Below are 27,350 nucleotides of genomic sequence, written 5' to 3'. Positions count from 1 at the left end.
CACCCAAAACAAAAAAAAACTTTTTTTGCCAGCCTCTATGCCAGCCTCAAATGTCATACTCAGCTCCCTGATAGCAGTATGCAAGTCCCTGGAGCAGTTTTTAGTGGGTGCAGTGCACTTCACACAGGTGGACCCAGGCCCCCCCCCCCCCCACCTGTTACACTCGTGGTGGTAAATGGGAGCCCTCCAAAACCCACCCAAAACCCACTGTACCCACATGTAGGTGCCCCCCTTCACCCCTTAGAGCTATGGTAATGGTGTAGAGTTGTGGGGAGTGGGTTTTGGGGGAGATTTGGGGGGCTAAACAACCAAGGGAAGGGAGCTATGCACCTGGGAGCTATTTTTATTTATTTTTTTTAATTTTTAGAAGTGCCCCTAGTGTGCCCGGTTGGTGTCCTGGCATGTGAGCGGGGCCAGTGTACTACAAATGCTGGCTCCTCCCATGACCAAATGCCTTGGATTTGGCCAGGTTTGAGATCGCCGGAATTATTTTCCATTATGGCCAAAAACCGATGCCGGCCATCTCAAACTCAGCGAGATCTGACATTTGGCCGGGCCCAACCGTATTATCGAAGAAAAAGATGGCCGGCCATCTTTTTCGAAAATACAGTTGGCTCCACCCACTTACGGCGCCGGCCCTGGAGATAGCCGCCCATACAGATGGCCGGTGCCATTCGATTATGCCCCTCCATGCTATGTTACTATCTAAATGAAGCTGTCTCCAAGCCTTAGAGCTTTAAGATAAGTTGCTCTATCAAATTTCATTTTCACAAAAATTTCTTTTGAGTACTTTTTGAGCACTATTAAGCATCGAACATCGAGCTCTTGGAAGGTTTTTGCCAATGATGAAGTCCTGATCTGTTTAAATTGTTACTGCTCTTTGTAACCCAGCGGGGTCTGAGCGTCTTTGAGGCTTTTCCTTCTTTCACTTTACTTTCCACTTGTTGGTATTTCTTAGTTATTTTTGTGGCTTGCTTTTACATGGAGGAGTAGCCTAGTGGTTAGTGCAGTGGACTTTGATCCTGGGGAACTGAGTTCAATCCCCAATGCAGCTCCTTGTGACTCTGGGCAAGTCACTTAACTCTCCATTGCCTCTGGTACAAAATAAGTACCTGAATGTATGTAAACTGCTTTGAATTTAGTTGCAAAAACCTCAGAAAGGCAGCACTTTGTAGCGCTATAGAAATGCTAAATAGTAGTAGTAGTATATCAAGTCCCATTTCCCTTTCCCTTATAGCTTTTGCATTAATTATTCTACACCCTCCTTCAGTTTTTGTAGTTGATTCAAAATTTCTGGGAGCCATATTTGCTACCGCATTATAACCAAATTCACATTCTAACGGTGTGCATTAAAATGAGGGAGCAGTGTATATAAAAAATTACCAAACCGAAACCCCTAACTGTTCAAATATGACGCAAAAGGGACCATTTTCTACTGAATTTTTCAAAACAACCAGATTGCTTTGCTGCAATAGCCTCATACTTATAAAGCAAGCAGAGTGAATTCCACCAAAAATACTCGTTGAGCCTGTACAAACACTTCCAGTTCTTCAAACTTTCCTGCAGCACCACAGCAATCATCACCCTATACAATGCTCTATCCTTTTCCAAAAGCAAAAACTGGACTGAATTGTTGAAGTAAGACAGGATAGCTTGAATATGCTGCCAAAATACCTGTGCAGGCGGACAAAAGTACACCACGTGATCCAAAGTACCAGCCATGGTAGAGCGTGTCTAGCACAGATTTAATGCAGCAATCTTCAGCCTTTGTAGCCATACTGGTGTCAAGACCATTCTGTGAGCTACATAAAACAATGAGTGAGTCAGTGATGCAGAAGCAGTACAACGCTGATATATACAAGTGCTGATAAGGAAGGCTAAGAGGGACTTCGAAAAACAGATTGCGTTGGAGGCAAAAACACAGAGGGGCATAATCGAACACGAACACCCATCTCCATGGGCGTCTATGTCCGAAAACAGGTATGTGAAGAGGCAGGACAGACCGTATTATCGAAAAAGATGGGCGTCCATCTTTCGTTTCGAAAATACGGTTTGGACGGACCAAATGCCATGGATTTGGTCCCTTCTGAGATGGGCGGGTTTTTTTTTGCGAGAATGGAAACTAAAAACGCCCAGCTCAGAAACGTCCCAATCCAAGCCATTTGGTCGTGGGAGGGACAAATGTACAACACTACCATAGCTCTTAGGAGTGAAGGGGGCAACTACATGTGGGTACAGTGGGTTTTAGAGGCCTCCCATTTACCACCACAAGTGTTACGGGTAGGAGGGGGTGGGCCTGGGTCTGCCTGCCTGAAGTGCACTGCAGTACCCACTAAAAGTGCTCCAGGGACAGGACTTGTTGCTGGTGTATAACCTTGGCACAGCAGTTGAAACCTGAAGACTAATCTAGCTTAAAACGTCCTTTATTTGAATAAGCACCTTTACTCACAGTTAACTGCAGGTCAGAGGTTGTGCCCCACTGGCAACGAGTCTCCCTGGTACTGAGATTAGCAGTAGGTCCGAGCTAGCAGAATGGTGTACAATGCCTTCTTTCAGCAACATTCAAGGTAAGAACTAAGTGCTGTAACGTGGCTAACACATGAAAGGGATCTAAAAGTGTCTTACACAAATGGCCACTACCTCATGGACTACCGGAAACAAAACAGGGCACACTCTGACCCAGTAAGTAGAGGGAAAAGCACCATGGGAGTAGAGCCTACCAACTACCAACATTGTGAGCATTTAACACAAGCTAGTGGAATCATGGAGCCAAATACCCTACACCCACCACAATGCATTGTTGATGTGACTCTGCAGTGCCCTTAACAGAAAAGGTGTCACACTCACCCGAGAGCCACATCAGAACCAGGGAAAGGCTGTCAGAGGACAGAACACATTCTGCTGTCATGGAGGTGGGTACAGCATTTGAGGCTGGCATACAGGCTGGGGAAAAAAGTTTGTAAAGTGGGGTTTTTTTTGGAGGGAGGGGGTTAGTGACCACTGAGGGAGTCAGGGGAGGTCATCCCCGATTCCCTATGGTGGTCATCTGGTCAGTTGGGGCACTTTTTTGGGACTTGGGCCTGAAAACAAAGGGTCCAAATAAAGTGGACCAAATTCTCATCAAAAACGCCCTTCTTGTTTCGATTATCAGCTAAAGACACCCATCTCTCCTCGGCCGATAACCACACCCCAGTCCCACCTTTGCCACGCTTCCGACACGCCCCCATGATCTTTGTTTGTCTCTGTGACAGACTGCAGTTGAGGATGCCAAAAATCAGGTTTCGATTATACCGATTTGGGCGCCCACGGGAAACGGACGCCCATCTCCCGATTTGGGTCGAAATATGGGCGTCTTTCTCTTTCGAAAATAAGATGGATAGTAAATTTTTTTTTAGGTACATTAAAAGCAGGAAGCCAGCAAAAGAATCGGTTGGACCGCTAGATGACCGAGGAGTAAAAGGGGCGATCAGGGAAGACAAAGCCGTAGCGAAGAGATTAAATTAATTCTTTGCTTCGGTTTTCACCGAGGAAGATTTGGGTGGGATACCAGTGCCGGAAATGGTATTCGAAGCTGATGAGTTGGAGAAACTTAATGAATTCTCTGTAAACCTGGAGGATGTAATGGGGCAGTTCTACAAACTGAAGAGCAGCAAATCTCCTGGCCTAGATGGTATTCATCCCAGAGTACTAACAGAACTGAAAAATGAGCTTGCGGAGCTATTGTTAGTAATATATAATTTATCCTTAAAATCGAGCATGGTACCGGAAGATTGGAGGGTGGCCAATGTAACGCCAATTTTTAAAAAAGGTTCCAGAGGAGATCCGGGAAATTATAGACTGGTGAGTCTGACGTCAGTGCCGGGCAAAATGGTAGAGACTATTATTAAGAACAAAATTACAGAGCATATTCAAAAGCATGGATTAATGAGACAAAGTCAACATGGATTTAGTGAAGGGAAATCTTGCCTCACCAATCTACTACATTTCTTTGAAGGGGAGAACAAACATGTGGATAAAGGTGAGTTGGTTGATATAGAGGGCCATAATCGAAAGTGGGTGCCCATCTCCATGGGCGGCCATGCGAAGGGATGGGACAAACCATATTTTCGAAAAAAGATGGGTGCCCATCTTTTTTCCGATAATACGGGTTGTGCGGGGTAAATGCCTAGGATTTGGGCGTTTTTGAGCTGGGCGCTATCGGTTTTCAGCGATAATGGAAACCGAAGGCGCCCAGCTCAAAAACGAACAAATCGAAGGCATTGGGTCATGGGAGTGGCCAGGATTCGTAGTGCACTGGTCCCCCTCCCATGCCAGGACACCAACTGGGCACCCTAGGGGGCACTTTTATAAATTAAAAAAAAATTTAAATAGCTCCCAGGTGCATAGCACCCTTCCCTTATATGCTGAGCCCGCCAAATCCCCCCAAAACCCACTGCCCAGAAGTCTACACCATTACCTTAGCCCTAAGGGGTGCAGGGGGGCACCTACATGTGGTTACAGTGGGTTCTGGGGGGTTTTGGAGGGCTCAACATTAACCAGCACAAGTGAAACAGGTAGGGGGGGCATGGGCCTGGGTCTGCCTGCCTGACGTCCACTGCACCCACTAACAACTGCTTCAAGGGACCTGCATACTGCTGTCAGGGAGCTGGGTATGACATTTGAGGCTCGCATACAGGCTGTCAAAAAAGTTTTTAAAGTTCTTTTTTTTTTGTGGTGGGAGGGGGTTAGTGACCACTGGGGGAGTCAGGGGAGGTCATCCCCGATTCCCTCCAGTGGTCATCTGGCCAGTTGGGACACTTTTTTGGGACTTGGGTCGTGAATAAAAAGGGTCTAGCAAAAGCGACCCAAATTCTCGCTTCTGTCGCCCCTTTTTTTTTCAATTATAGGCCGAAGGCGCCCATATCTCTTCGGCCGATAAACACGCCCCAGTCCCGCCTTCACCACGCCTCTGAACGTCCTCATCAACTTTGTTCGTTCCCACGACAGAGTGCAGTTGAAGACGCCCAAAATCGGCTTTCGATTATACCGATTTGGGCGCCTTTGCGAGATGGGCGCCCATCTCCCGATTTGGGTCGAAATATGGGCGCCCATCACTTTCAAAAATAAGGCTGATTGTGTATCTCGATTTTCAGAAGGCGTTTGACAAAGTACACAGAGGAAATTGGAGAGTCATGTAGGATTAAATGGTCAGTATTCTCAATGGAGAAGGGTAGTTAGTGGGGTTCCCCAGGGGTCTGTGCTGGGACCGCTGCTTTTTAACATATTTATAAATGACCTAGAGATGGGAGTAACTAGTGAGGTAATTAAATTTACTGACAACACAAAGTTATTCAAAGTTGTTAAATCACGGGAGGATTGTGAAAAATTACAAGAGGACCTTACGAGACTGGGAGACTGGGCGTCTAAATGGCAGATGATGCTTAATGTGAGCAAGTGCAAAGTGATGCATGTGGGAAAGAGGAACCCAAATTATAGCTACGTCATGCAAGGTTCCATGTTAGGAGTCACAGATCAAGAAAGGGATCTAGGTGTCGTCGTTGATGATACGTTGAAACCTACTGCTCAGTGTGCTGCTGCGGCTGAGAAAGCAAATAGAATGTTAGGTATTATTAGGAAAGGAATGGAAAACAAAAATGAGGATGTTATAATGCCTTTGTATCGCTCCATGGTGCGACCGCACCTCGAATATTGTGTTCAATTCTGGTCACCGCATCTCAAAAAAGATATAGTGGAATTAGACAAGGTGCAGAGAAGGGCGATGAAAATGATAAAGGGGATGGGACGACTTCCCTATGAGGAAAGGCTAAAGCGGCTAGGGCTCTTCAGCTTGGAGAAAAGGCAGCTCAGGGGAGATATGATAGAGGTCTATAAAATAATGAGTGGAGTGGAGTGGAGTGGAATGGGTAGATGTGAAACATCTTATGTTTACGCTTTCCAAAAATACTAGGACTAGGGGGCATGCGATGAAGTTACAATGTAGTAAATTTAAAACAAATCGGAGAAAATGTTTCTTCACTCAACGTGTAATTAAACTCTGGAATTCGTTGCCACAGAATGTGGTAAAGGCGGTTGGCTTAGCAGAGTTGGGCGGCTTCCTAAAGGAAAAGTCCATAGACCATTATTAAATGGACAGGAAAAATCCACTGTTTCTGGGATAAGCAGTATAAAATGTTTTTGTACTTTTTTGGGATTTTGCCAGGTATTTGTGACCTGGATTCAGGGGCGTAGCCACGGGCGGGCCTGGGCCCACCCAATTTGGGGTCAGGCCCGCCCAGCAGCAGTGTACCTGACAGCGATTCCAGTTGCAGGCTCCGCTCATAGTCGCAGCAATTCCCACACGCTGCTTGCCGGCTGCCGCTCAACACTCTCCCTGTGCTACTAAAGCGCTAACCCGGAAGCCTCTCTTCTGCAGAGGAGAGACTTCCGGGTTAGCGCTTTAGTAGCGCAAGGAGGTTGTTCGAGCAGCAGCCGGCAAGCAGCGTGTGGAAATCGCTGCGAATGCAAGCGGAGCCTGCAACTGGAATCGCTGTCAGTCGGGTCCAGGAACACTGCTGCTGGGCGGGCCTGCAAGGAAGGTGAGGGAAGATGAAGTGAAAGTTGCTGCAGCTGCACGGGGTGGAGGGGGGAGGGATGATGGGGAAAAGATGTTGCATGGGGGAGGGAAGACAGGGGACAGCAGCTGCACAGGGGAAAGGGAAGATGGAAAGAAAGATGCTGCACAGGGAAAGATGGAAAGATGAGGCATGGTAGGTGGGTGGGTGGGAGGGAGGGGGAGATGCACGGGGAAGAAGGGAGAGATGCAGCAAAGGGGTGGAGGGGTGAGGAAGGGAGACGTTTTGGCTGTGTATGAGGTGGAGGGGAGGGAGACATGCTGCATAAAGAGGGGATAGGTGATGAGGGGGAGAAATGGTGAGCATAGAGGTGGAGGAGGGAGAAATGGTGGGCATAGGGGTGGAGGGAAGGGAGAAATGTTAGACATTATGGTAGAGGGGAGGAAGGGAGAGATGCATTGGAAGGGGAGAGAGATGTTGGATCAGAACACAAGGGAGAGGGAGAGAGAGATGGTGGACAGTGGGAATGAGAGCGGGAGATAGACATGGGGGTGGATGAGAGGGAGGGAGAGGTACACAGTAGGTGGTGAGGGGGGGAAAATGGGCCATGGGGGAGAGGATAGAAATGAAGAGAGAAGGGGCAGGAAAATATAAGGCTACCAGGGTGGGGTGGGGAGGCGATCAGATGCTGGTTAGAAGGGTGGAGGGAGGAAGATGATGGGAATGTTGGAACCCTGTGGGAGAGGCCAAGAGGGGGAGAAGGGGGTGGGAAGGACATGAATGAGAGATAGTGATTACAGAGGGTAGAAATATGGTAATGGGGAGTAGATTAAAGATAAAAGAGAAAGTAGGGATGGGGAGGAGTAAGATGGGGAATGGGAGAGCTAGTGGGTAAAAGAAGAAGATGGAAATTTGATAGGTAGTTGAAAAGTAAAATGGAGACGAAGAAGGGTGAGAGAGAGGCAGAAAAGAGCTAAAAAGGAATGATCAATATGTCAGAGGCAGGAATAGTAAGGGAACAGACAGGAGAGAGGAGAAAAGACAAATGGACTGCAGCCGCTTGAAGAAGAATTAGCAGATGACAGAGAGGAAAGCAGAAAATAGAAATTGGAACCAGTAAGATGGAAAAATAAAATGTCCAGACAAGAAAGGTAGAAACAAAGCATTTTATTTTGAATGTTTTGAATGGAATATGTTAGCTTTTGGAAATGTGCATAGGAAATGTCTTTCTATTGTATTCTGTAGAAAAGGAAATGCATCTCTGTTTTATGTCTCCATTGTTGCAGTATGCTATGTTTAACTTCTTAGGGTTCCCTTTCAATTTTTGTCTAAATATTTTTATTTCTAATTTGTGATCCCTTGTTCCGTATTTGGTGAGGGTCTGTTGGTGTGATAGTAATGGCAGGTGGAGAATTGGAGGGAGGCAAAGAGGAGAGGGAATTGGGAAGGGGAGCCCTCCTTTATTTTCTGACCTGGGCCAAGTAGGTCTAACAACAGTCCTAACCCTTGCTGTATAGCTGGTGAGGATTCCCAGACATCCCCAGCTAAGGACCTCCTCCAAAGGCGGCCAGAACTCCCTTCTACCAAGCTCTGGCAACAGCATCCTTGAGCCATCGACAGCTAAGCATGTGTGGGGTGCTGGCATCAGTGGCTTAGGGTCATTGCTGCTGCCTGCCAAGCTTGGTAAAAGAGAGTTCTGGCCACCTTCAGAGAAAGTCTTCAGCTGACTGAGCATGAGGATCCTCATTAGCTAAAGTATTTATATTTTGAGGTGGAGGTAGGGCGGAACAGAGAAAATTTTGTGCCCACCCACTTTGGGCTCAGGCCCACCCAAAACTGGCTGTCTGGCTACGCCACTGCCTGGATTGGCCACTGTTGGAAACAGAATGCTGGGCTTGATGGGCCTTTGGTCTTTTCCAGTATGGCAATAGTTATGTTATGTACTTATGTTATGTAACGAACCACTCGAAGCCACAGATGATCCCAGCAGGTCTGCGATAACTGAACCTGTATTTCTGCTTCCCATACGTGCTTAAGAGCCAACGATTTGGAGTTCTCTCCAGGTCTATGCTGAATGAGGCAGTAAATAGCTGAGGCACGTATCCTTGTCACACACTATGTGACACAGCAGGTAGAGATACCAGGCTCCTCTGCAAGTAAGACTAAGTCCTTCTGCCGTGAGAAAAGCGCATGGCGAAGTTGCATCCATTTGTAACACTGTGCAACTCCCAGGGCTTACTTATCCCACATTTCCTCAAACGAGGAAATATGCATTCCAGTCACAAGATGACTAACTGTCCATGTTCCAGCCCCATCCATGAACTTCCATTGCAAAACTTGATTAGCGCTCTTCATCATAGGATTTCACCACAGTGGGGGTTGCCATGAATTATGAACTGTAGGCGAGCAAACAGCATCCAAAACATGCAATGCTCTTGTATCAAACAATAGCTTTTCCAAAGAAGCCTACCCGTAGCTCTTCTCCTCTCAGCTGTGGTTTTGCTGAGTCATAGCTCCTCTTTACAGCTTATGGCCTGTATTTTTTTTATGCAGAACTATTCTTGGGTTGCGATGTGGGAAGGTTTCCTTCTGTATGTTGATTGCAGTAGTTGTATTTACTCAAACTTCAATAAAAAAAGAGTTTAATAATCATAAAATGGAAATCCCATTTACTCCTCCAGGTCAGTAGCAGAGGACCATCAGGCAACGAAAGAGCCCTCTAAAGGGCAAACTATCATTTTTATCTTCTTTCAAACTCCTCCCCCTCTGTCACTCTTCAGAACTAGGACACTATCTGTCTGCACTTTATTTCAAAGTCACACCCCTTGGGCTGGACTTCCTCCCACCCATGACCCCCCCCCCCCCAAGTCACTCCCCCCAGTGACTCTCTACAGGGACTTGCTCTCTTAGTGATCCCAAACTAATAGGGAATTAACACATTCAAATCAGAACAAGACTTTCCTTTTCTTGAATGCATACTCCTAACTCTCCATTTATTCACAGAGATGGACCTAATTAACCGCACAGCTCTGAAACACCTCCCCTCCCCTTTTTCCCTATCTCCTATAATATCTAAATTGTACTTCTACCCTCCATTTCTTTTTTGTCATGTGTTGTTACTGTACTTACTTGTGATATATTATTTGTTGTTTCTTTCTCAATATAAGTTTTTAGTATGTAAGCTGTCTAGGCATATGTTTGATAGGAGGGATAGCAAATCCTAAATAAGCTTGACTTGAAACTTGATTTTAACTGTTGTCGAGAAATCCTACTTCAAATATTTTGAACCGTTGACAGAAGGAAGAGCCACCTCCACCCTCTTCTCCTTTGGCACTGACATCTTAGGCTTGCTTGCTGAGCCAAAACCCTCCAGCATAGACACTCCTCCACAAGCAGGGAAATCTGATATACTGCTGTTTCATGGAAGCTCCCACTCTAGGCAGTCATGTGGGTGAAAATCGGAACCGGAAGCCAAAACGTGGACTAATACGGATACCACACCATATAAATTAGACATCCAAACAGTCTGCACAAATAGCAGATATAACTTAAACAATCTAAGTTAAACATTTCAAGTTGTATGTGGACATTCTGTAGCACTACCTAATAGATAGCATCACTGAGATTTGAAAATGACTAAGCTAGATATTTCAAATTATATGTTGACCATGCAACTGAATACTGATCTCAATATTTACTTAGAAAATTTCCTATGGAACTCAGAATTGTCCACACAAGATCAAGAAGTTTTCCAAAACATTTAGAGTTTCAGAAAGCTCATTAAACGTAACAATAGCTAGAGATGGCATAAGCCACGCCTAACTACTCTGGTCGAGAGACAGGCAACATGATGGCTTCTGTTTTCTAGTTTTTGGATTTTGTAGTTTTTGTGTTGGTCATTTATTGTAGCCTCCTTGGGGGTAGCTTCTTTCTTTCTTTTGAGATACTTGACATCCTTGGATTGTTTTTGATAGGGTTGGGGGCTTTCTTGCGTATTGGAGGTTAGACTGTATCATATTTTTATTTTGTTTTGTTCTTCTTCCAAAATTCAATTAAAAAAAAAAAGTAACAATGGCTTAGAGTTGCTAATCTTACCTCAGACGTTGGCTCCACTTCAATCTGAAGTAATGGATTTCCTTCATTTCTGAAATAAAACAGTACAAATTACTTTTTTTTTTACTCCTTTGCAGATGGACTAGTGGATTACTCCTCCCTAGTAAGAAGAAGATAGTATAGGCAATGCTGGTTAAATTTCATATATAAATTGTAGATATTAATATATTTATATGTTAAGTATAGTTTTTAATTTTTGTTATAGCTGTACTATATTTTATTATAAAACTACGTATTAATTATTATTGACATTTTTACTGTTTTGTTGTGAACTACTTCAGGTTGTAATGTTGAAGTAATATAGGGGTCCTTTTATTAAGATGCACTAATGGATTTACGTGTGCTAAATGCCATGCAGCCCCCTGTATACCTAATTCAGTAGCGTGTGCTAAATCTGTCAGCGCACCTCAGTTAAAAGACCCCTAATGTTTAATGAGACTTGATATACCACCTTTCAGCAAAGGCAATCAAAGTGGTTGACAATGTGCTAAATATAAATATGAAATGAAAGGAACTACAAAAATGACAGGTCAGAAAGAAAAAAACAACGAGCAGAGTTCAGAGAATAAAAGTCAAGGACTGCAGCCATCCATGTTCTCCCACATGTCCTAGAGACCGGCAATGGCTGTGAAAGCTAGTGATGAGGTAGGTCGTTAAACATTTATTTGATTATACAAACATATATAACATCTATCCTTTGTCAATATAATTTAGAAACGAACATATAAATCTCAGCTAATTACTGGCACATGTTTGCAGTTATCATCATCATCTATCACAGGTTAGGCAACAGTGCATATACAGGATTCATTATGGATACTTTATACGCATCTAGTTTATTTCCATTTTGACATTTATCAGTAAGTTAATTTTTATGTGAACAGGTTACCAGCCTGTAAAACACAGCTGTGGGGGACCTGTAGCTTCCTCTTTGTCTGATTCTTCTCTTGAGACTTGTTCAGATTCACTAGATTTCTCTCACCCCCCCCCCCCCTCCCCACACACCTCCTTAATATCCTCATTGTATCCTGTCAAGTCTAATAGCTTTATCCTTTTTCAGTTTTTCTTCTCTTCGGTACACGGCATGGTACCTACCTATATATAACACATACCCCTGCTAATAATTATCAATGCTTCTCAAACCAGGGCCGGTGTTAGGGAATGCAAACTAGGTAATTGACCTGGGAACTCATAATATAGAGGGCCACAAAACTGCATAAAGATGAAAGAGATACAGTATGCTGGTGGGCATTGGGCCCTCTTCCGAATTTCTGTCCTAAGCCCAGTGTCACACCCCTTACCTGATTCAGGAAGCCGCTAGAGTCCTGCAGCATGCCATGCCTAAGAATCTTGTATTTACTTCCTGGTTGTTGCACTTCCCTAGATGGGGCGCTGACAGATGACCTCACTTCCTGGCTACAGATAAGTGCTCTACACTCCTCCAGTGCTTCAGCAAAAGGCTTTCAGAGTTGTGCTGCTCCAGTGTTCGTTGCCTGGCCAGTTCCTGCTTCCAGTCCTGTTTGTTCCTACTTCTGGCCCTGTTTGTTCCAGCCCTGATTGATCCTGCTTCCAGCCCTGTTTGTTCTAGTCTCAAAGGCTCTTTTCAGAGCCATCCTCTAGACCGCTCCAGTCTTCTTCCATCCAGTTTGCTAGGCTCTGCCTTCTCCAGGTTCTGCATTGTCCAGCTCCTGGATTCTGCCAGGTGGGCCTGTCAGCAGCTGTCGACGAGGGCCTGCTCAGTGTTTACATTGCACAGATACAGCCAATCTTGTCAAAGCCCAAGGGCTCACCTTCCCCAACCATGAAAGTTTGACAAAGCCATAAACTCAGCTGACAAGCCGCCTCTTCGATTTCTCTAGGACCTAGTCCAGGTGTTCCAACAACAGCAGGCTCAGTTACAAAAACTGACAGGAACCCTTCAGGGAGTTTGTGCACAGCAGACAGTGGTGCATACAGCAGCCCCAGTGGCTCCGAGTTCTTCAGGGCCTGCCCCATGGTTCCACCTCAGACTCCCCTGGTGCCCCAGCCTCGTCATGATGCCACCACACTTTGATAGAGACCCTAAGGACTGCCGGGGTTTCATTAATCAATGCTTGATGAACTTCGAATTCCAACCTACTAGCTTTCCAACTGACCACATCAAGGTTACATTCATTGTCTCTCTCCTGTCTGGGCAGGCTTTGGCTCCCTTGTAGGAGCAGGATCACCCAATTATATCCAACCTGACGGACCTCCTCACCTGTTTCTGGCAGGTGTTCAATTAGCAGCGGCGTTCTTCCTCGGTAGCGCCTGAGCTACTGCGCCTTGAACAAGGGACACTGATTATTGGCCAGTATGCCATGAGGTTTTGGAACTTCAGTGGACTCAAGAAGGCCAAGAGGATGTGTTTTGGCAGGGTCTTGCTGGACACATTAAGGATGAGCTTATGGGACGAAACTTGCTGCCCAATCTGGACGACCTCATATCCCTCTGCATCAACCTGGAGAAAAGACAGCCGAGGGGAGATATGATAGAGGTCTATAAAATAATGAGTGGAGTGGAACAGATAGACATGAATCGCTTATTTACTCTTTCCAAAAATACTAGGACTAGGGGTTATGCAATGAAGCTACAAAGTAGCAAATTTAAAATGAATCGGAGAAAATATATTTTCACTCAATGTGTAATTAAACTCTGGAATTCGTTGCCAGAGAATGTAGTAAAAGCAGTTAGCTTAGTGGGGTTTAAAAAAGGTTTGGATTGCCTTCTAAAGAAAAAGTCCAAAGACCATTATTAAAATGGGGAAAACCCACTGCTTATAAGCAGCATAAAATGTATTGTACTCTTTTTGGATCTTGCCAGGTATTTGTGACCTGGATTGGCCACCATCAGCAACAGGATGTTTGGCTTGATGGACCATTGGTCTATCCCAGTATGGCAATAGTTATGTACTTATGGAAAACTACAGGCTGGTAAGCCTTACTTCAGTTGGAAAAGTAATGGAAGTGTTGCTGAAGGAAAGGATAATGAATTTCCTGGAATCCAATGAGTTACAAGATCTGAGACAACATGGTTTTACCAAAGGTAAATCATGCCAAATGAATTTGATTGAATTATTTGACTGGGCGACCAAAGAACTGGATCAAGGACATGCGCTAGGATTTCAGCAAAGCCTTTGACATGGTCCCTCATAGAAGAATAAACTTGAAAGGCTGGAGTTAGGACCAAAAGTGGTGAAATGGATTAGAAACTGGATGGTGGACAAATGCCAGAGGGTGGTGGTCAATTCAATTCACTCGGAAGAAGTAAAGGTAAGCAGTGGAGTGCCTCAGGGATCAGTGCGGGGTCTGATTCTGTTCAATATATTTGTGAGTGACATTGCCAAAGGATTAAGGTAAGGTATGCCTTTTTTGTAGATGATACCAAGATTTGTAACAGCGTGGACATCCCAGAGGGTGGAAAACATAAAAAGGGATCTGCAAAAGTTAGAATAGTCTAATGTTTGGCAATTAAAGTTTAATGCAAAAAAGTGCAAAGTGATGCATTTGGGGAGTAGAAACCCAGGGGAGCTGTATGTCCTAGGAAGTTAGAGGCTGATATGCACAGACAAGGAGAGAGACCTTGGAATGATGATATCTGAGGACCTTAAAGTGAAAAAAATAGTGTGACAAAGCAGTGGCTGTAGCCAGAAGGATGCTAGGCTGCATCAAGAGAGGAGTAACTAGCAGAAGAAAGGAGGTGTTGATGCCCCTGTACAAGTCACTGGTGAGGCCCCACCTGGACTATTGAGTTTTTGCTAAGGATGTAAAAAGACTAGAAGTGATCCAGAGTAAGGTGACAGAATTGATATGGGGCTTGCACCATAAGACGTATGAGAAGAGACTGGAAGACCTAAATATGTATAGCCTAGAGGAAAGAAGGGACAGGGGAGATATGATACAGATGTTTAAATACTTGAAAGGTATAAATATAGAAATAAATCTCCAGGAAAGGGGAAATGATAAAACTAGAGGACATGAGCTAAGATTGCGGGGTGGTAGACTTAGGAGTAATGTCAGGAAATTCTTTTTCACAGAGAGGGTGGCTGATGCCTGGAATGCCCTCCTGAGGGAGGTGGTTGAGACAAAAACAGTGATGGAATTCAAAAAGGCATAGGATGAACACAGAGGAACTCTATTTAGAAAATAGATGGTAGAAATCAAAAATAAATAATTTTTTTTAAACCCTTAAATGGCTGCAGGGGGTGGATATGTGAGTGATGCCTGGGCGGCTACTACGGCTGTACAAAACTAAGGCCGGTGCCAGGCAGACTTTGTAGATCTGTGTCTGTATATGGCAATTTGGTTTAGGATAAGCTGGAAAGGGCTTCAATGGCAACTTCAATAGCTAAAACGGAGGACTGGGCAGACTTTTATGGTCCCACAAATGACAAGATGGGTTTGGATAGGCTAGAGAAGACTTTGATGGCAACTCCAGTAGGTGAAACATAAGGATAGAGCCGGGTGGATTTCTATGGTCTATGTCCCAGAAATGCCAAAGAAAGACTTATGATAAAGTATATAATATTACATTCATTATTGATTTAATCATGAATTGATAATGAGTGTGACTGTTGGGCAGACTGAATCACGCATTACATAGATAGGATTTTAGATAGTGCTAGGGAGGAGCCAGCTGCCTTGGTACATGTGTGTACCAATGACATAGGAAAATGTGGGAAGTAGGTTCTGGAAGCCAAATTTAGGCTCTCAGGTAGAAAGCTGAAACCCAGATCCTCCATGGTAGCATTTTCAGAAATGCTCCCTACTACTACTACCACTATTTAGCATTTCTATAGCGCTACAAGGCGTACGCAGCGCTGCACAAACATAGAAGAAAAACAGTCCCTGCTCAAAGAGCTTACAATCTAATAGACAAAAATTAAATAAAGTAAGCAAATCAAATCAATTAATGTGAACGGGAAGGAAGAGAGGAGGGTAGGTGGAGGCGAGTGGTTACAAGTGGTTACGAGTCAAAAGCAATGTTAAAGAGGTGGGCTTTCAGTCTAGATTTAAAGGTGGCCAAGGATGGGGCAAGACGTAGGGGCTCAGGAAGTTTATTCCAGGCGTAGGGTGCAGCGAGACAGAAGGCGCGAAGTCTGGAGTTGGCAGTAGTGGAGAAGGGAACAGATAAGAAGGATTTATCCATGGAGCGGAGTGCACGGGAAGGGGTGTAGGGAAGGACGAGTGTGGAGAGATACTGGGGAGCAGCAGAGTGAGTACATTTATAAGTTAGTAGAAGAAGTTTGAACAGGATGCGAAAACGGATAGGGAGCCAGTGAAGGGTCTTGAGGAGAGGGGTAGTATGAGTAAAGCGACCCTGGCGGAAGATGAGACGGGCAGCAGAGTTTTGAACCGACTGGAGAGGGGAGAGGGGAGAGGTGACTAAGTGGGAGGCCAGCAAAAAGCAGATTGCAGTAGTCTAAACGAGAGGTGACAAGGGTGTGGATGAGGGTTTTGGTAGAGTGCTCGGAAAGAAAGGGGCGGATTTTACGGATGTTGTAAAGAAAAACGACAGGTCTTGGCAATCTGCTGGATATGAGCAGAGAAGGAGAGAGAAGAGTCAAAGATGACCCCAAGGTTTCGAGCCGAGGAGACAGGGAGAATGAGAGAGCCATCAACAGAAATAGAAAACGGGGAGAGCGGGGAGGTGGGTTTGGGGGGGAAAATGAGAAGCTCGGTTTTGGTCATATTTAATTTCAGGTGGCGTTGAGACATCCAGACAGCAATGTCAGACAAGCACGCGGAAACTTTGGTTTGTATGCAAGGTGAGATATCAGGGGTAGAAAGGTAGATTTGGGAGTCATCAGCTTAGAGATGGTAGGAAAAGCCATGGGATGAGATTAATGAACCAAGGAAGAAGTGTAGATAGAAAAGAGGAGGGGACCAAGAACAGAACCCTGAGGTACGCCGACAGGCAGAGGGATAGAAGTAGAAGAGGATCCACCAGAGTGAACACTAAAGGTGCGCAGGGAGAGGTAGGAAGAGAACCAGGAAAGGACAGAGCCCTGGAATCCAAGTGAGGACAGGGTATCGAGAAGTATGCTGTGATCGACAGTGTCAAAAGCAGCGGAAAGATCAAGAAGAATGAGGATGGAATATTGACCTCTGGATTTAGCCAGTAATAGGTCATTGGAGACTTTAGTAAGCGCAGTTTCGGTTGAGTGGAGAGGGCGAAAACCAGATTGTAGTGGGTCAAGAATAGCATGTGAGGAGAGAAAAATCAAGGCAGCGGCGGTGAACAGCACGCTCAAGTAATTTGGAAAGAAAAGGAAGGAGGGAGATGGGTCGGTAATTAGAGGGACAAGTAGGGTCGAGTGAAGGCTTCTTAAGGAGAGGTGTGACCACAGCATGTTTAAAGGCAGCAGGGACAGTCGCAGTGGAAAGTGAGAGGTTGAGAATGTGGCAGATAAAAGGAATAAGAGCAGGAGAGATGGCATTAAGAAGGTGGGTGGGAATGGGATCAGAGGAACAGGTGGTACATTTTGAGGAAGAAAGGAGAAGTGTAGTTTCCTCAATAGTAACTTCAGGAAAGGAGGAAAGTGAATGAGGGGAAGGAGAGAGGGGGGAATGGACTAGTGGAGGGAGAGGTGGTGAGGTAGAGAAAGCAAGGTTTATCTTTTGAACCTTGTGAAAGAATTCAGCAAGGGTCTGAGGAGATAATGAAGGGGGAGTTGGGGGAGGGGGCACCTTGAGGAGAGAGTTCAATGTGGTGAAGAGAAGTCGAGGATTAGAGCCAAGAGAGTTGGTCAGTTGGATATAATAATCCTGTTTGGCACGTAAAAGAGCAGATTGGAAGGAGGTCAGCATGAACTTAAAGTGTAAGAAATCAGCAAGGGCCCGAGATTTCCGCCAGAGGCGTTCGGCGGAGCTGGTACAGGAACGTAGGTAGCGGATATTAGAAGTCAGCCAAGGTTGGGGTTTTGTACGCCTTACAGGGCGGGTCATCAAAGGTGCAAGAGTGTCTAAGGCAGAGGATAGAGTATTGTTGTAAGAAGAAACAGCCTCGTTGACAGACGTGGATGGTGCCACAGTAGAGAGGAGGTTTGAAACATGGGAGGACCCGAGAGGCAGGCAGAGCTCCAAAGTCTCAATATGTGTTTGAAATGATGGTGCAAGGATGAGCATTTAGATTTGTTAGGAACTGGGTAACATTCTGGGAAAGGGGGAGCCTGATCCGAAAGGATGGACTCCACCTTAACCACGATGGAACGAGACTACTGGTGATAACATTTTAAAAGGAGATAGAGCAGATTTTAAACTAAATGTGAAGTTCATCTGAGATATGGCAAGGAGGAGAAACGACCCCAACTTCATGTTTGATGTACCTGAAGCAGTCAAGACAGGCTACTTCCCAAGTGAAAGGCCAATCTAGAAGTATGGCAATACCAAGAAGGCTATAGCTTTTCATATGATGGATGTGTCACCCATAGCAATCCCGCCAACTGATCATCCTCTTACTACAGAGAAAGTAGAGTATCCAGACAGACAGTGTCCTATACATAAGAAGCCTCATCCTCTCAAGAAATGTAGGGTTTAGGGAGAAACCTTTAAGAGAACATAAAAATCTGTTCAATAAAATACAGAATCTGCTACAAGTATTCCTCTTCATTCAAGCACATGGCTAAGACTGTAAAGCAGTCATCAAGTGTACAGAGTGAAGTAGTGACCAGCGTGTCACTGCCTTACACCCAGACAAGAGTAAGCCTACTTCTACAGGAACCCCAGCCCAGTGGGAAGAAGGAGGTACAACATGTGTCACCACCGAACATTACTCCAAACTGTACACAACTGTGCAGGGAAGGCCGCAGTGGAGAGCCATGCACCAAGAGATGTATAGCCAAGGTATATCCAAAACAGCAACCAGAAAAGGCCGTAAAGATGTATGTCATCATAGATGAGCAGAGTAACCAGCCCCTGGCATGGACAGAGTTCTTTTACCTATTTGGCATCCAAGGAGCTCACCATCCCTACAATATCCAAGACCTGGACAAAGAGGATGGGGAGAAGAGCAAGTAGATACATGATAGAAGTGATGGGCAGTAGCAACAAGACCCATCTACCAACTCTTATTGAATATATTTGGATACCTGATAACCGAGAAGAAATTCCTAAACCAGACACTGCGCAACACCATCATCATTTCCAACCTATAGCAGAGTATCTACAGCCTTTGGATCCAAATGCCAAGATCTTACTCTTGTTGGGAAGAGATGCACCAACATTGATAAGAGTTCAACGGTCATGTGCAGGTCCTCTTGATGCCCATATGCCACCTGACTCACCCTGGGATGAGTAGGTGATGTCTGGCTTAACAGACTTAGGAGACCAAATCTATATGTCTACAAAATGTGCGTACCACCTTATTCAAGCCTTGTTATAATCATCTGCACATGAAGCAGGTTTATGGCTGGGAACAACCAGATCTAGCTCAACCATTTTCAGGACACCTCTCCACCAGATTTAGAACATTTCTGGGAACTCGGTATTCGAAGTCACCAAGGATGACGACAAACCAACTCTGTGGTGAAACTCGGGACTTATGTCTGTTATTTATTATGCTGCTGTATGACATCTTTTTCCACTCAGTGCATTTCTCTTAATTGGCTGACAGGTGCTGCCTGTCCTGTGCTTTAAAGCTGCAGCTGCTTTCTTTTCAACTTATTTTCCACAGGAAGAAAGGAAAGCCCCCCCCCCCCCCCCCCCCCCCAGGGAAAGTAATCTGCAGTGCCATTGGCCAAACACACTTAGTGTTAATGATCTGGGCCCTGATTGGCCCTGAAGTGCAAGATCCAAAGATCCATCCAGAATGTGCTGCAATCTCCCAGTCTCAGAGTGGAAGTGTAGAGAGTGGAGATCTCTGCAATGTGACCCTATTCAACTCCTGTGAGCAGTTATTTTTCCTGAACTCCCCAGGTACTACTTAGGTAGTAGGACAGTGTTCAGTTAGTTTTAATGTTGATTCCTGTTATTTTTTACATGTTATTGCTTACTGTTTATACCTTTTTCACCATTCACTGTTCTTTCTTTTTATGATAATAAATCTATTAGATTATTAACTCTATTCTTCTGGACTCAGAATTCTGGTAGTCTGTGTTCCTGGTCTGTGGGTATTTTCTAGGAACTGTGGTACCCCTGGGATTGTGGTCCCAGGATCCTTAGAAACCACTGTGGAATTAACTTGTGGGTGGGAGACTCGCCCAGAGGCAAGCAGGACCCAGTGCAGTGGGTGGAGGGTGCCGGTGTAGAAGCACGTGCACAGGTGCAGGCAGGCTGAGCAGTGCTGGGTTGGATCCTTTAGGTGGCCGCAGGGTTAGCCCCAGGTGGGTGCTAGGCATTTTGTGACAAATGTTTTCAGTAGAAGACAGAGAGTTCTTGACAGTTATGGGTAAGGAACTGCACAAGGATGAGTTCAACAGCTGGGTGGCTCCGCTACCATTCTGGACAACCAGAACACAACTACCTAACAACAGAGAGCAAGCCCTCTCTCATCTCACTTCATTGCAAAAGACTCTGAGAAGGAATCCAGAGAGAAAATAGCACTTTACAACATTCATGCAGAACATGCTGGATAATGGCCATACAGAGCCAGCTCCAACGTTAAAAGACAATGAAGAATGTAGGTACTTACCTACCTTTGGTATGTATCATCCACAAACCAGGCCGGATCAGGATTGTGTTCAATTCAAATGCTCAATTTCAAGGAATCTCACTCAACAATGTGCTGCTTTCTGGGCTGACATGATTAACAGCCTATTAGGAGTCGATTCACTTCAAAAAGATCTCTATTGCCATAACAGCAGATGTCCATAAAATGTTCTATTGCTTTGTCGTTGTTCTATTGCTTTGTCGTACACTCAGACTACAGAAACTACTTGAGATTCCTGTGGTACCATGACAATCACATCAACCAGGCGATCATGGAATACAGAATGAAAGTTCATGTCTTTCATAATAGTCCATCACCTGCAGTAGCAACCTACAGACTTAAAGGACAGCCCAAGAATGTGAAAGAGAATATGGCATGGATGCCAGATGTTTTATTGAGAGAAACTTTTATGTAGGGTCCATACCTAACCTAGGAAAGGCCACTGACTTGCTGAGGAGAAAACAAGCAATGCTGGCAGAGGCCAATCTGAAACTTCAAAAATCATCTCTAACAGTCCAGAAGTAATGAGAGTATTTCCTGTAGAGGATCATGCCAGATTTCAGGATCTAGATCTAAGAGTAGGCAACCCTTCACTTCAGAGAAACCTTGGATTGCATTGGGATCTAAAAAGAGATGATTTTACCTTTCAAGTCAATACCCATATACACGCAGTACATAAGTACATAAAGTACATAAGTATTGCCATACTGGGACAGACCGAAGGTCCATCAAGCACAGCATCCTGTTTCCAACAGTGGCCAATCCTGGTCATAAGTACCTGGCAAGATCCCAGAAATGTACAATACATTTTATGCTGCTTATCCTAGAAATATAACAAAATGTTTAAACACACATGAATACAAGTGTATTGCTTCTTCAGCTTATTGAGAGTGGAGTAGTCTCATATGTAACACACTGCTTATCCTAGAAATAAGCAGTGGATTTTCCCAAAGTCCATTTTAATAATGGTCTTTCCTTTAGGAAGCCATCCAAACCTTTTAAAACCTTCTAAACTAACCCCTTTACCATATTTTCTGGCAACGAATTCCAGAGTTCAATTACACGTTGAGTGAAGAAACATTTTCTCTGATTCGTTTTAAATGTACTACTTTGTAGCTTCATTATGTGCCTCCTAGACCTAGTATTTTTGGAAAGAGTAAACAAGCAACTCACGTCTACCCATTCCACTCCATTCATTATTTTATAGACCTCTACCATATCTCCCCTCAGTCGTCTTTTCTCCAAGCTGAAGAGCCCTAGCCACTTCAGTTTTCCCTCATAGGGAAGTCATCCCATCCCCTTTATCATTTTCATCGCCCTTCTCTGTACCTTTTCTAATTCCACTAAATCTTTTTTGAGATGCGGTGATCAGAACTGCACACAATATTTGAGGTGGTGGTAAGTGCTCACACGCTAATATTTTTCATGGCCACATGCTAATGGCAAAATTGGTGCATGGTCATAATTGTCTGACAACACACAGAAAAAAAATAAGTAAAAATAAAATAGTCACAGTTAATACCTTTTATTAAATTTAGATATCAGATATGTATCATATGTCAAAGAATAAAGTGGTTGCTCAAAGCATATACTAACCACAATCGTTCAACTGCAAAACACTATGCACAACTTTGTGAAAAAACTCACTCAGAACCTTACTGTACCATAAATATTACACTGGGCAGACCCTAATATACCAATATAGCACCCATAGGGAAAATGCAGACCGTCAACAATATGAAACGGGACCATATCACAATTCTCATGTACAGCCACAAAACACCCTTTTAGGGTGGATAGTGTTCACAATGAGCTCCTTTTATTAACGACCATATGTAGATCCTTCAAGAGGTAGTGTGTCATGATTTAAGCTGTACACCCTTTCTGATGTTTTAGTGCCACCTCAGTAAGCCCAACACACAATCTCTCCACTGCAAAACACTATACACAAACTTGTGCAAAAACACACTCATAGCCTTACCAAACCATAACAGCACTAATTCCAAGGACAGGACGAGCTACAACCTTTATGTGTGGAAAGGCAGCACTATAATTACACCGGGCTCTAAAACACCAATACACAACCTAGTGAAACAAAAACAAAAGAAAACAAAAAGGGCTGCAAATACTACACGCTAGCAGAATACTGCATCTTGATCACACATGAAAAACACATGACACAACAGATATGAAGGCAAAATACTGAACTGGAAAGTTACCTCAAGAAGTCGGACTCAGCATGCAGCAATACTAGAAAAATTGAAACTTACATGCAAAATATCACAGATGTACATTTCCAAAAGCCTTGCTAATACCATCAGTTCACTACCATGTCTCATTTATGATACGCTATTATCTTTCTCCTGGACACCCTTACTAAACAATCATGTGTACCCGAATATAGCAGTTCCCTGGTTTACATAAGGTTAGGCGATATCCAGCTAGTCATCAATGCTTACTACACCTTTTTAACATTTAAATTGACCCAATTCACCATGTCCATACAAAACGTGCCTTCCATCCCGTTTGATTCTTTATATCAGCCGGTTACAACACCACATCAGTCAACCTGTAGCCCCTCCCACTTTTACTTTTCATTCACCTCCTCCGCGATATGGATTACGTCACGCACTTCAATTTTTCAACGTTAGCCCTCCTCCCCTTTTTTAAAAGGATGTTTTTTAAAAAGGATGTTTTGCATTCGATTCATTTTGGTCCCCCAATGATCTGGTTTTTAGCACATATCATTGATAGGTTCTTATAGTAGTAGTAGTAGTTCTCCCTGTGCAGCATATGTGAATGCTGACGTTACCTGCCACTTTTTCCCGCTATTTTTCGTTCACATAAAGGCATTCATTGCACATCAACTGTTTTCCTAGATCGCTAGAGCAATACCTCTTTTTGAGACAGATATTCCACAACGGTCTTTGTTAAGGTAAGCAATCATCATTCACGGATCTGCCTTAGGTTTGATAGTTATCTAAGTAATCTATTCACATTAGTTTTTCTACCTTTTAGTATTCGGTATCTGATTTGTGGTCTCGCAGCGCCCTTGCGAGATCTTCTATTAGCACAGTACGTCCTTCTTCTATCATATGATCCCACTACTCGTCAGCCGTTCCTCACACTGCTGTTTTAGAAAACTAACATCCCACAGGCACAACACATGATTGCTTCCAGCTTCTCTCTTCACACAGTGCCCCGCCCTCGCAGAAACAGGAAATGCATCATCGCTGAAGGCGGGACACTGTGTGAAGAGAGAAGCTGGAAGCGAGCCTGTAGTGCCTTTTTCTTCATTGATTGACATCGCTGCCAGCCTGCCACGGAAAGTAAAGGTTAAAACGCGCGGGGGGGAGGCTGCCGATCGGGGAGCCGAGAGCGGGAACCAAGGAAGGAAGGAGGGAGAGCCAGAGCTGCCTGGCAAAAGTGCTGCGCTTGTGAGGGCAGCACTGCAGCAGCCAAGGGAAGTCGGAAGTCCACGATTGGGCTGGGGAGGCTCAGCCAAGCTTCCTATACGGGGCGCCTATGAATTAATGTATTATTAGCTTTTACTTCTGCAGCAAGCCTCTTTTCAAATTTTTTTCTGGTCTGTTTTATTAGTTATACATTTAACTTACCCTTAACTTATGCTCATCCCTATTTTCCTTATTTGAGTTTGATTTCTATTTTTTTGAACAATGACCTTTTGACTCTCACTGCCGTCTTTATCCTACCATTAAATGATGCCAATAGTCAGTTGGAGATCCTTTTACAAAGCCGCGGCAAAAAGCTACACTATACTTTGCCTAGAACAGTATATTTGAATTTACATACATTCAGACTAACCAGGTTGAGCAATCTGGATTTGGAAGGTAATGAAAGGTTTTCTTATTAAAACGGTGACCCCTCTTCTTTTACTCAAAGTCCATTCTACTGAATGAATAGTATAATCAGAAGAATGCCATTCAGTTAAAATTAAATTATCATGAATTCTCAATCATGTCTCAGCAATACAAAGAATATCAAAAGCAGCTCTAGATAAGCTCATAAATCTGACAAAATTTCTATTTAACAGATGTAGCACTGATAAAGGCCATCTTGATTGAACAGGATTTATAGGGAGCCTCCCATATGAAAGCATAATGTGGGATCTATTTATATCTCTCTTTTCAACGTAAGGCTTAGTCTTGACACATGGTTACTTGGGCTAACAGTCACCACAATTCCATCAATCACATTTACAGTATTTCAGAACTTTATTTTATGACATTTATCTTCACTTGGACTCAGTCATTTAGACCAATATTTATTTAAGATCCTTTTGTTGAAGTTATGACATATTTCTCTCCCTCTCTCTCTCTTTAAGGGACTTCCTTCATTATTTCTTTCTTTTTTTCAGTAATCAAAATTATCGATCTGAGGCTGGACAATGTCTCTTGATTCTGAAACAAATGTCAAAGCTGTCTGTTCAGTCTGTGTCATTAAAGAATGCTGTGAAAGAACACAGTACTGTGCCCTACTACTCAATCATTTATCTTGTTATGGATGGTGTGAGTTCTCACAGCTAGTCTGTGAATAATTACTTTATGCTGAGACATCAAGGACAGTGCGTAGGCACAAGCACAGAAATAATGACTCTTTCATAGACATTTCTCAGTTTTCAATTAAGGCAGTTTTGTGCTTAGGGTTGGACTGCCAGATGGTTCCATATCAGTAGAAATTGAGTGTCTCAGCGATGCACTGTCCCCACAAACTCTTGGTATATGAGGTTAGAAAGTCACTGCACTTTTGGTGCAAGGTCAGTGAACCCCTGTTTTGCTGATGCAAAATCAGGAAGTTATTGCCTTATTAAGGAGAGATCAGAAGTCACAGGAGCCAGCTCTGTGGGTGCTTGAGCACCCTCGATATTAAGCAAACTCCTTGAATGTATCTAGGAAGGGGTGATTTCCATTGAGTTTAGCACCCCCAATTATTTTGGAAAGTTAGTGTCTATGGTCAGAAAATCACTGCTTATTGGTGCAGTCAGGACGCATATTCTCAGCAGCGCTCTATAGCTTCTACACGTGGCTCTGGTGCTTCTCAGCAAAATCATAACTAAAAGATAAAAACATGAGGAATAGGAGAAGAAAAATGTGATCACAAAATATATTTCCTGTTAGGAAATATTAAGGAATATAAGAGGCATTAATCATGAACCTTCAAACAAAAAGATAAATTTGACCAAGCACTGCTTAATTGCAGAATGGTTTCATGAACATGTTTATTTATCATTCCATTTCATTCTACCTTTTTTCCAAAGAATTGAAGGTGGAATACTCCTGTAAGTAAACACAATACATAGTACAGTAAAAAAAAAAAAAAGAATTCCATGGGACCATTTAATCCAGCCCACAAGCCATTGAATGTATTTAATAAATATTCTATTCTATTAAAATCTTTTATATACCGCTCCAGAGCTAATTAAAGCTATCCAAGCAGTGTACGTTAACATCCACCCATCCCACCACATTCCTCCCTCTAATCCACAAATAATACAGTGTTAAAACCTTTAGTAAACACAATAATACTGAATAAAAATAAAACTATAGTCTGATAGATTACTTGTCCTTTAGATTGACCAGCATTAGCTCCTGCTTTATTCAGCAAACAGATAGCTTGAATCATTATTGATTACAAATTGTCTTTTTGTAAACAAATCTCCATTGTTATAAAGGGAGAATTTTACATCTTGTGTCAGCCGCTGCCGCACCCCCTGAAATATCTCTTGGACGAATTTGCTCTACATTCCCTTATTCACACTATGGAAACATAGTCTATGCCAGTATTTCAAACAGCAATTTAAAATGCCTACAAACTTTACAACACTCAGTCAAAAGAAATATTCGTAAGTATGACCACATTACCTCCCTTTTCATTCATTTCCATTGGTTGCCCATAAGATAAAGAATTGAATTTAAGATTCTTACAATTGCATCACTTTAGGCCTGTTACAAACATCATCCATCTTATTTGACTTCTTTAGCTACTCCTTATACACCTAACAGAGCTGTTAGATCTCTGACAGGGGCGTAGCCAGACACCCAATTTTGGATGGGCCTGGGCCTAAGATGGGGCAGAAGAACTCCACCCTGTCCCACAAGTGATTTTGTCTCTCCCTCTCTCACCTACATGCCATATGGTCTCTCAAACATCCCCCCCCCCCCCCTTGCATACCTTTTAAGTAGCAGATTTTCACCGGCAGCGAGCAGCAACTAATACACACAGCTCATGTTGGTTCCACAGCCTTCCTTCTGATGCAACTTCCTGTTTCCGCATAGGCGGGAATACATCATAGGGAAGGCTGTGGGGTTGGTGCGAACAGTACGTATCAGTTGCTGCTTGCTGCAGGTGAAGATCTGCTATTTACAAGGTATGCAGGAGGGGCAGTTGTTGGGAGTTCTTGGCTGGTGGGGCTTGGGGATCCCTGCCATCCACATCATATGTGTCCTGCTACTGAGTGGGCCTGAGCCCAAAGTGGGTGGGCCTGGGCCCACCCGCGCCCACCCTTGGCTAGGCCACTGCTGCAGGATAATAAAATGGTCTTGCCACATGTAGCAAAGGAGTGTTGGGAAACAACCCGAGAGAGGGCTTTTTTTGGCTGGCTCCTTCCCTCCCCTATATCCGAGGGGAACCACTTTAAATATGACTAAATTTAAAGTGATTCTGAAAACATTCTTTTTCATTAAAGCATTTGATCTACAGTTGGATGTTGAGGCACGAATTTACTGAAGGTTCTGCGGATCGCAACTCAAGACATAGGAATGTATGGCTTATAGCTTAAGTTATTGAAACTTGTCTTTCCTTTTTATGTTCTATACAGTTCCTTTCTTATTGTTCTTTTGTTATTGTTTTAACTATTGTACACTGCTGTGAACTAAGAAGGCCAGGCAGTATATTTAATTTTAATAAACAAATTACACTAATACTTTCATACAACCAGATCTACTGCAATGTTCCATTAGTCACCTTCTTCAATTTTAGGCAGCTGGTTCACTGTCCCAT

General features: G+C 43.8%; 1 protein-coding gene across 1 annotated transcript in view; it reads right to left on the bottom strand.

The window, feature by feature from the left end:
* LOC115480048 (kinase suppressor of Ras 2-like) overlaps nucleotides 1-27,350 on the bottom strand; it is a 577,290-nt gene that overhangs the window by 185,068 nt on the left and 364,872 nt on the right. The window contains exon 13 of the mRNA XM_030218456.1: nucleotides 10,647-10,695. Coding sequence (XP_030074316.1) covers nucleotides 10,647-10,695 — 49 coding nt within the window. The remainder of the gene's footprint in view (nucleotides 1-10,646; nucleotides 10,696-27,350) is intronic.

This window comes from Microcaecilia unicolor, chromosome 11, assembly GCF_901765095.1.
Source record: "Microcaecilia unicolor chromosome 11, aMicUni1.1, whole genome shotgun sequence".
Lineage (NCBI taxonomy): Eukaryota > Metazoa > Chordata > Amphibia > Gymnophiona > Siphonopidae > Microcaecilia > Microcaecilia unicolor.
Note: the sequence above shows the minus strand (reverse complement) of the source record. Positions and strands in the feature narration are given on the sequence as shown.